Source organism: Molothrus aeneus, chromosome 18, assembly GCF_037042795.1.
Source record: "Molothrus aeneus isolate 106 chromosome 18, BPBGC_Maene_1.0, whole genome shotgun sequence".
NCBI lineage: Eukaryota > Metazoa > Chordata > Aves > Passeriformes > Icteridae > Molothrus > Molothrus aeneus.
The window spans coordinates 9,649,317-9,658,821 of record NC_089663.1 but is presented as its reverse complement, the minus strand read 5'-3'; the positions used below and the strand labels follow the sequence as shown (position 1 = coordinate 9,658,821).

At 48.2% G+C, this 9,505-nt stretch overlaps 1 protein-coding gene across 1 annotated transcript in view; it reads left to right on the top strand.

The window, feature by feature from the left end:
• The first annotated feature begins 264 nt into the window (after positions 1 to 264).
• GRK3 (G protein-coupled receptor kinase 3) overlaps positions 265 to 9,505 on the top strand; it is a 61,463-nt gene continuing 52,222 nt past the window's right edge. Inside the window, exon 1 of the mRNA XM_066561956.1 lies at positions 265 to 377. Coding sequence (XP_066418053.1) covers positions 265 to 377 — 113 coding nt within the window. The remainder of the gene's footprint in view (positions 378 to 9,505) is intronic.

Below are 9,505 nucleotides of genomic sequence, written 5' to 3'. Positions count from 1 at the left end.
TTCCTTCCCTGCCTCCTTCCCTCCCTCGCTCCCTCCCTCCCTCCCTCTGCCGTCCGTCTGTCCGTCCGTCCGTCCCTCCTGCCGCCCGCCCGCCCCGGGGCGCAGGGCGGGAGGCGGGAGCGGCCCCCCGCGCTCCGCACACGCGCACCGGGAGCCGCTCGGCCGTACCGGCGGAGCCGCCGCCGCCGCCCGCCGCCAACCCCCGCCCCGGGGGCGGCTGCCCCGGCGGAGCCTCCATCTGCAGCCCGGCGGCGGAGCGGGAACATGGCGGACCTGGAGGCGGTGCTGGCCGATGTCAGCTACCTGATGGCGATGGAGAAGAGCAAGAGCACCCCGGCGGCCAGGGCCAGCAAGAAGATCACCCTACCCGAGCCCAGGTACCGCCCGCCCCGCCGCGGCCCCGGCCCGGCCCCCGCCGCCCTCCCCGCGCCGGACATAACGGTCCGGCCGTGCCCCCGCGGCCTCCGCCGGCACCGGGGCCGGCCTTGGCGAGCGCGGGGCCGGGCTGGCTGTGCTGGCTGTGCTGGATGCGTGTGTTTATTTGCCACAACTTGTGCGGGGTCCCTCGGCGGGTGAAGGGGGGACGCCGGTCCCTGCAGGGGACGAAGCCCCGCAGCTTGGGGGTTTATGGATCCCCAGCCCGGCGGGTGAGGAATTCCCGTCCAAAGCGTTCGGTAGCACCGAACGGAGCCGCTCTGGCCGTGCCGCTCCGCAGAGCGGTTTTTTGGTGATGCTTCATGGGGTTTGACAGGGGATGCGGGAGGAGGACGGGGCCGGAGCTCGCCCTTAGCAGGCGGCTCACGGAGCGGAGGTGCTGGTGCCGGTCTGGGCTCCTCGCCCCGACCTTCCCCGGTCCCACCGCGAGAGCAGCCGGGTGCCCTGGCACGGACGAGGTTGTTTGCTTGGAGCTTGGTGCTAAAAGCAGCTTTCCTTCGGCAAAACCAGCTTTTTTTCCCGTGGTTATGTGTTTGTTATAAAATCACCTGAGCATCGCTTATTTATCGGTGAAATTAAAACGGAGCTTTTCCTTTTTTTTATGGCTCTGTGTGTGTGTATACATATACATATATAAAATGAAGATTCAGCCAGCAAACGAAATACTGCAACAGGAAAAATCTAAACCAAATTTTACTGCAGAATGTGTAGGCAGTTTGGAAGCCTGCTGGTGGCCTAGCCTAGCTGTCTGCTGTGAGCCAGGGATCGCTGGAGCCCTCTTCCCACTTCTTCCCTCGTTTTCCTGCCTTTCTGCTGGAATGCTGGGAGGCTGCAGAGCAGGGGAAGGTGAAGGATGCCCAGCCCGTGTTTATCCCCCTTGCAGGGGCAGTGAGAGCTCAGGTGATGAAGTTTGGCTGTTGTGTTTAAGGTCTGGTTGAGGATGGTGTTGCTGGACTGCGGCTGCTTTTCTCCTGGTTTGTGTTTACACTTTAAAAGCCATACAATATCCATGACATTTCATCTGCCCTGTTAGCCCGAGGCGCAGCTTTGCTGGGGGTGCTGGTGGCTTCATGTGCCTCAGTGCTCTGGTGATACCAGTGCTGTCCTCGGTGATGTCCTGCTCCCTGTTCCCAGCAGGGACATAACCCCCGCGGGCAGGTGAAAGGTGGGACATGGAGAATTGCAGGGCAGGAGGAGTCCTCCCGATGCCATGAGAAATATCACCAGGGTTGGTGCTTGTGGAGAGGCTGGAAGCTGCTGCCTGCACCGACGTCCCTCGTGCCCAGCGTGGCGGAAGCCTCGTAGCAAGCACAGCACCTGAGGAACCTGCTGTGCTTTGCTCTCCCGCTCCAGGATTTACGTCTTTGGTGGTTTCCCTGTGCTGGGAGAGATGGTTCACCTGTGTTTGGCTCCAGAAGGTGGGAAAGGCAGCCAGGTGCCAGAGGAAGTTTTGCAGGGAAGGCGAAAGGATCGGTGGCCAAAGTGCCTCGCTCCTTGGGCTGCCTGTGGAAGGACCTGTTGGAGGTCATGGCTTGCCACCCTCCCTGGTGTGTGATGCCCTGCAGGAGGTGAGAATCCTTCAGTGAGGAGAGGTTTGGGGCTGTACGTGGTGCTGTGGGACGGGGACACGCCAGGCCCTCGGCACAGGAGCGGAAGGAAGCGCGGACATAACCGAGAACAGGGACTTACCTCAGCCCGGGACCACAAACGGCTCTAGGGTGCCCAAAATGACTGAATCTCTCAGCTTCTAACTGAAACCAGGGATTTCCTCATACAGTAGGAAATTGTGACCGTTATTCTGGTGTCAGATATCTTTGTGCTGGCTTCTGGCTGGTTTTTTTGATGCCTCTCATTAGAGCAGACATGGTGTGCTGGGTATACTGAAATATTCTGTATCGCTGGCAAAGTGATTCATTTAAAGTGACATAAATCGGCTGGTTAAAGGCAGGTTGATATAGTAACAGGAAAAAAAATACAACACACGGAGTCCTCTCTTGTTTGAAATCAAACAATTTTTCCAGATATTCATTATTTCTGTGTGTGTGTGAGCAGCTCCTTGGAGGAGCACGAGCCCGGCTCTGTAACGTTGGGTGTGCAGCCATCCCCTCCATCAGTCCTGGCTGTCACTGGGACAGAGAGCAGGAAGGTCACTGGAATATCACATCCATGCTTGAGAATAAGTGTCCCTGCATTATTGCAGTGCTCTGCTCACAGGAAGGTGTTGGTTTATCTCTGGTGGGCAACCACAGCCCAGGGATGGGTCCAGTGCCCTGTGGTGTTATCTCCTATTGAAATAATAGAAAGGTTTTACCCCTTGTTTCCTTGCTGGAGCCCTGTACACCTGTCGGCACCCTTTTATCTTTCCCAGATAAGGCTGAGGTTAAATGAAGCAAATGAGTTTACTGTAATGCAAATTTGAGGGGGCTTCCTGTTTACAAGGAAATAGCTGTAGTGCCGGCAGAATGAATTCCAAGGCTGCAGGCCAAGGCTTAGCAGCAAATAAACTATGAGGGTGAAGAGTTTATTGGCCGTAGGGCTGATTATTGCTGAGTTTTCCTGAATTATCCTCAGACTGGTTTTGTCCTGAAATCGTTAAATATCACAGTTTGGGGAGGAAGCACAGAAAACACTAATGAGCCCGGAGTGCCTAAGGAAGAGGATTAGTGTGTTTTTGTGTTTTTTTAAGCACCAAAACAAAACAACCCTTCTTCCATCCTCTGTCATCTGCTTTTCCTTCCCTTCTGCATTTCCTCCTTTCGTTCCTAAGAGCCTTTGCCAAGAGCTGTGAGAGCTGTGGTATCTTTCTGTTGTACATTGTTTCCTAAAAGCCTGTTTTTCAGGGAGATTCGCATGGGTGGGCAGAAAAGCTGTCAGAGGCAGAATATCCTGCTGAAATCAGGCCTGGAATGGGAAGGAAGTCAGCCCTGTGGAAACATGAGCAAATATGAAACCTAAATGTTATCCTGCAGCATTGCTCTCAAATATCTTAAGTTTTGGTGGGAAAGGAGTAAATTAACTGCATTCTGAATTTTTTTGGCTATTCAGCAGGCTGCTGAGGGTTTTTTCCTTTTCCATGTCAATTTTACATTTCCCTTATTTTGGTCAGAGGGAGTGGAAGAGCACTTATAGAACAGCTGTTTTTATTTGCCAGCAGCTTGTTCTGGTTTGAGTAAAGGATTTGCGTAATGTGAAACTGAGAAAAATGGTCCAAGAAATCAGGTAACAAATGGGAGAGGGTTCAGGGCTTGCAGAAGCCTCTTGTGTGCGCCTCTGGAAAGTTGACATTAAACCTTTCTTGCTATAAACATCACGTAAGCTTTGGGTGCTTTTGGTATACAAATACCACGGGCATGGTAACAAAACACAGCATCCATCTGTCCAGGCTTCTCTCCCTGAGGCTGTAGATATTTCTCATCCCATCTTTCCATTTCTAACCTGCTTTCACTAATTACCTCTATTTCAAGTTAATTCTGATTTTTCTCCCACTCCTTTTCTTTGGTCTCCTCTGAATCTTGTTCTGCTGGGGGAAAAGGGAGCGTGTTGCAGTCACTTTTTTTTCCTTAAAAACAATGCTTTTAACATGACATTTTCCCTCAGTTATCATCCCATCTTCACTTCACTTGTAGGGGTGAATTCTGGCCCCTGGTACCCAGCTGCTTCCTGTAGGGTGGTTGATGTGCCCTTTGCTTTCTCACCCAGTATTCAAATTGGCTTGTTAAAACTCTGATTAAGGGTTGTTGAAAACACAGAGGTTAATTTGCCTTCCCAGTTCTATCCTGAGCTGTTTGTAATTTCTTTTCCTCCTCTATTGGTGCTGAATATTGTTGAAATCTAAGCGACACCTCCCGCTCAGGGTTAAGCATCATTGCTCTGTTCTCTCTTGCTTCTGATTTTGTAATTCTGTGCTCTTGGCCTTGCTTTGCTCTTTCTGTGGATTTCACTTCATTCTTTTGAGGTGGCCTTCAGGGAGTTCTTGCACCTTGTGAAACTTGAGTTAATCTCCAAGTTGCAGGCTCACATTCCCCTGTCTGTGCTGTCAGTCTGGGTGATTTTGGTGGTGTTTTCTCTGGCATTGTTTAATGCCTCCGTGTTGTGTTTATTCATTTACCCTGCTGTCTCTGGGAACATTTTCCTGACAATTGCTTGTGTAATTTCCATTTTTGTTGCTGTTCCGCCCGTGTCAGCCCTCTGTGTCTCTCTAGGTGCTTCTTTGTTACTGCAAGGAAACTCTTCAATTTTGGGTAGCTCCTTCCAATCAATGCCTGAGAACCTTTTCCATGAAGAAATACTTCCTAATATCCAAAATCTGAAGCTCAAATAAGTAAACTGAAGCTTATCTTGCTATCTGCACTGCTAGTGTGAAAAGACACACGTGAGGGTTCATTGGGAGCTGCTTGAGGAAGGGGAAAAATTTGCTTTTTTCTGAACTAACAGTACAATAAAGGCTGAACACTTGTGATTTTTGGTGGATTAGCTCAGGGCGAGACAGAGTAGTGAAATTTTTGATTGGAAATTCAGCCTCCCTGCTTGGCCATCAGCAGAAGTGTGTGGTTGTGAAGGCAGTAAGAAATGGCTCTCTCAGAATAATTGGGTGTGCATACAGAACGCTGGGGCTGCTGACAACATGTGCTTGCTTTTTATCTCAAGTCAGCTTTGTACTCCAGCACTTTCTTGGGAAGAATGCATGCCTGGGGATGGATTATGGCCTGTCAGTGTAGGAGGATGTATGGGAGGGCTCCTGCTTGCTGTGGGTGCTGCTCTTGGCTCTGTTTGGGTGCTCCCTCTCTCTATTGGGAATTGAGATTTTACTGTACCTGCAGTGTCCCATACTTTGATAACAGACAAGCCTCTACAGCAGAGCACAGGAGGATGAAAGTCCTTTGCAGAGCTTTAAGAGACAAGGAATGAGAGTCTGGATGAAGGACAGCTTGTTATTATCTGTATTGCACAGATCAGGAGCCACTTAGGAAATACCTGGTGTACATTTGTTCACATGTAGCACCTTGGGCAGGTGCAGGAGTTGAAGCTGAATTTTCTGAGCCTCACTGGAGACCCTTGACTGTCTCAGCTGCTGGGCATCCAGTGCTTGGAGCATCTCTGGGCACAGGAAGGAGAGATGTGGCCTTCAGAGAGATGCTCCAATTACTTCTCCCCGGGGATGCTGCAGGATTGCCGTGTATGTTTTGCAGCACAGACCTTTCCTTCCCTTGGGTGTCATTACCTTAAGTAAGAAAAAAAAAAAGGATAAATCAACGGTGATCTGGAGGGAGATCAGTGTGCAGCCTTCTGTTCCTGTGCTAAAAACAGAGGGGTGATTCTAGATGTGTTTTTTGGAGAAAGCTTCCAAAATGTGATGTTGTGTTACAGGTGCACTCATTTGATCTGGTGCAGGTGAGCTGCAGGGACCTGCCAGATGTTTTTTTTTCAGTAAAATTAATGAACTTTATAGCTCTTAATCCTTTTATAGCTGATGGCTTTTCAGTGCCCAGACCTTCCTGTGTGGAATGGTTTCAGCCAACACTGGAACTATAACATCAGGACACGAGCGTGTGCAGCCCTTGGTTTCTGTTCTGGTGAAATCATGTGGAATGGCCTGGTTTAATCTTCTTATCAATAATAGCTTGATTTTGTCGGTAATTAATAAAATTAGTAGAAAGCCTCTCAGGAGCCGTCAGGTCCAGGTGCATAAACCAAACAACAGAATTTAATTGAACTAAATTGGTGCAAAAAGCAGCAGTTTCTAGCTTAGAAAATACAGCTGTTTTCCACAGGAGCTTCACCCCATACTTACCCAAAAAAATCATTCCAGTACTGACTAAACACCTATATACAAACGCCTTGCAGAAATAAATAACAATTTCTGAAAGCATTTGAAGGATCATAGAGCCCCTCAGCCCCCTTCCAGCGTGCCAGGAATTTGTCCTGTCAGCACGTGTCGTGTCCCATTGAGGAGGGAGCCGGGGAAAGGGAGGATTTCTCAGGATCTGGTGGAGCTGTGCAGATCAAAGCCATCATTAGGGATCGAGTCTGGGGCGTGTGACAGCAGACAGGCACCAGCTGCACCTCCCAGCTCCTGCAGCCTCACCAGGAGCTGGGAATTGCTGGGTGCTCGGGGGAGTTCTGCCTCTGCTCAAGGTGCACGCGAGCAAAGAGCTCCTGCATCCTCCCGGGAAATTAAAAAGCTCCAGGGAAGCCAATGAAACACTCAGAGCTTCAGACCTTGGAGAAAGACACCCCTGTCCCAAGGGGCCCTCTGGGATGTGACAGCTCTGGGATGTGCCTTGGCTGCTGCTGTTTGTTGTGATTCTGCCTCGATTTCGGCAGGGAAAATGAGCTCTGTTGAGGCTGAGCTTTGTGTGGTGGCTCCAGAGGGTGGTGGTGAATGGAGCTGGATCCAGTTGACATCCGGAGGAAATGGCTTCAAGTTGCTTCAGGGGAGGTTTAGGTGGATTTTTGAGTGGATTTTGGGCCTCAATATGGTGAAATTTGGAGGGGGAAAGGACCTGAAATCCACCCAGAAATCCACCTTGGGATCATGAAATTTGGGAAAAGGGACCCAAAATTCCTGTAATTTCAGGATCCCAAAAATTTTTCGAGGGGAAAAGGTGGAAAAACGGCAAAAATCTGAGGAAAAATGGTACGAAAACGGTGAAAGTTAAATGGAAAAAAAACCCCAAAATTCACCCAAAAATGCACCCTGGGACCACAAAATTTGGGAATAGGGAACAAAATTTCTGGAATTTCAGGATCCCAAAAATTGGTGGGAGTCTCCATCCCTGCAGGGATTTAAAAGCCCTGTGGATGTGGCACTTGGGGACGTGGGTCAGTGGTGGCCTTGGCATTGCTGCAGGAACAGTTGGTCTTGATGGTCTCTGAGAGCTTTTCCAACCTAAAAAATCCCATAACTCAATTAAAAGAAGCCAAATCGTGTGTGGATGTTTTGTTCTTGGTGTCTTGAGTGGGGATGGCTGGGGGTGGGACATAGCTTTGAGAGTGACATTCATTTTTGAGCCTTCTTTTATCATTTGCTGTTGTTTTCCAGTCTGGCTTCTCCATTTCTTCTCTATCCTCCTCTGTTCGTTTTCATGTTTGAAGCAATTCTGTGTTGTGCATCAGTCCTCTGGTTTTTTTATTAAGGTTTTGATGTTTGGATTTTTTTTTTTTACCCGAGATTTTCCTGATTGTTCAAAAATACAGGAACATCCCTGTAGTTTTAACTTGTTGTTTAAAAGAGCTTTGAAAGATCTGATTCTTAGGCCAAATATTTCATCCCAGTTTTCACTTTTGATCAATCTTGCATTGCTAAACCTTTTAAAAGCACTTGTACAAGGAGAAAAAAACAACCCACTTTGGGCTGTGGTGGCTCTGGGCCATTCTGCCAATGCTTTGAATTGTACTTGTTGACCCTGTCATGCTTTCAGTTCAGAGGTCTTTGGGGCAGGATCTTTTGGTCCAATTTTAGCAACTTTATGATGGATTTGGATAGTGGAAGTAAACATTTAAAACCTCTGTAAAATTGCATCCTGAGCCTATAAATGAATAAATAAATCAGAGGCGTCTGTCAGTGTTGGCCGTAGTTCTTGGTCTCTCAATCAAGGTTTATACTTGCTACTTGCAAAGAAAGTTCTAAACATTTGAGATTGAGAAAGATTAGAAAAAAATTGGCACGTCTTCAGTAATTCTGTGTTTGTTTTAAAAAAAAAGTAATTTATGATTGGCGAATGCCTTAATTGCAGTCAGAGTGAGGAGATGTGATTTTGCTCTGATTTCCCTTTCTTGTAATTTCTCAGCAGCAGCAATCTGGTGGAAGGGCAAGTCCTTGACACTGCAATTTGGTGTAATTATTCCTGCAAAATTCATGTACTTAGAAGCTTTTATATTAGTTTCAGATTTCAGCTCTGATAATGCCTCAAGGATCTTGGGGCTGGTGTTTTGTGAAGTTGGAGCTCCAAAAACTCCTGCTTCTGGCTCCCTCCTTGTAAACTTTCTTCATTAAAATAATTTGCATAAGTGAAGCTGCTGATGCAGGGAGGGGAGGGGGTGTGGGCAGGTGTTGCTGAGCTCTAATCCCTTCCATCCCACAGGGCTCTGGGGTGAAATATGTTGCTAATCACCCACGACAGCTCTAAGAGCATTAGTTTGCTGCAGTGAAAAGACTTGGCTTGGTGTGAGGGCACAAAATGGGGCAGAAATGGGTGAAGCTGGGCCAGAAAATGGCAGAAGTCCCGTGGAGGTGGGTGGGGGTGTGTGTGTGTGGTGTGATGTGTTTATGGAGAGAAATCAAAGTTTGGGGTCGCTCATTGCTTTGTGATGAGGTGGTGAGGCTGGGCATGTGCATTAATTAATAACTGACTCACAGAAGGATTTGCATTGGGAAAGATCTTCAAGATGGAGTGTGATTCTGTGAGTTTACAAGTAATACATAAATATATCAGTTTAGATGGTGTAATGATCTTTTCTGCCTTTCTGTGCTGGGAATTTGCCCCATGAACTGCTGGAACCACAGTGACCGCGTGTGTAGCAGCTTTTACAGCATTGAGAGCCCAGTCATTTGGAGAAATATTGACTTCTGCTGAACTTTGAGCTGAGTGCAATCTGAGAGGAAGCAGAATGAAATGGGTTCAGTGGTTTGTGAGTGTTCAGTGTTTATTACCCCTGACACAGGAATAGATGAAGGTGGCTGTGGTGTGGAGATGGGATGCTGGGAGAGCAGAGAGTGGACAGGCACTGCCAAACCTTGGCAGTCAAAGCAGTGGCCATGGAGTTGATGAATATCTGGCATTTTCTTGAAATAATTATTAATTTGGACGTGCCAGGTGACATCAGGAATGCAGTGTGCTTTTGGCCACATGTGGCAGAGGGATGGTATCTGTTCTAATGACAAAGAGGAGGGAAAAAATAAATCCAACTTTATTTTACAGACTGGAGATCTGAGCAGATAAAGTTTATGACCTGCTCTTGACAATTCAGGAAATGTTGGTAGAGTTAAATCCTGAACTAAGCTCTTAGTCTCTGTGAAGCTGATGTTTCATTCTTATTTTGCTTTTCTGTTCTCCTGTTTCAGCCTATT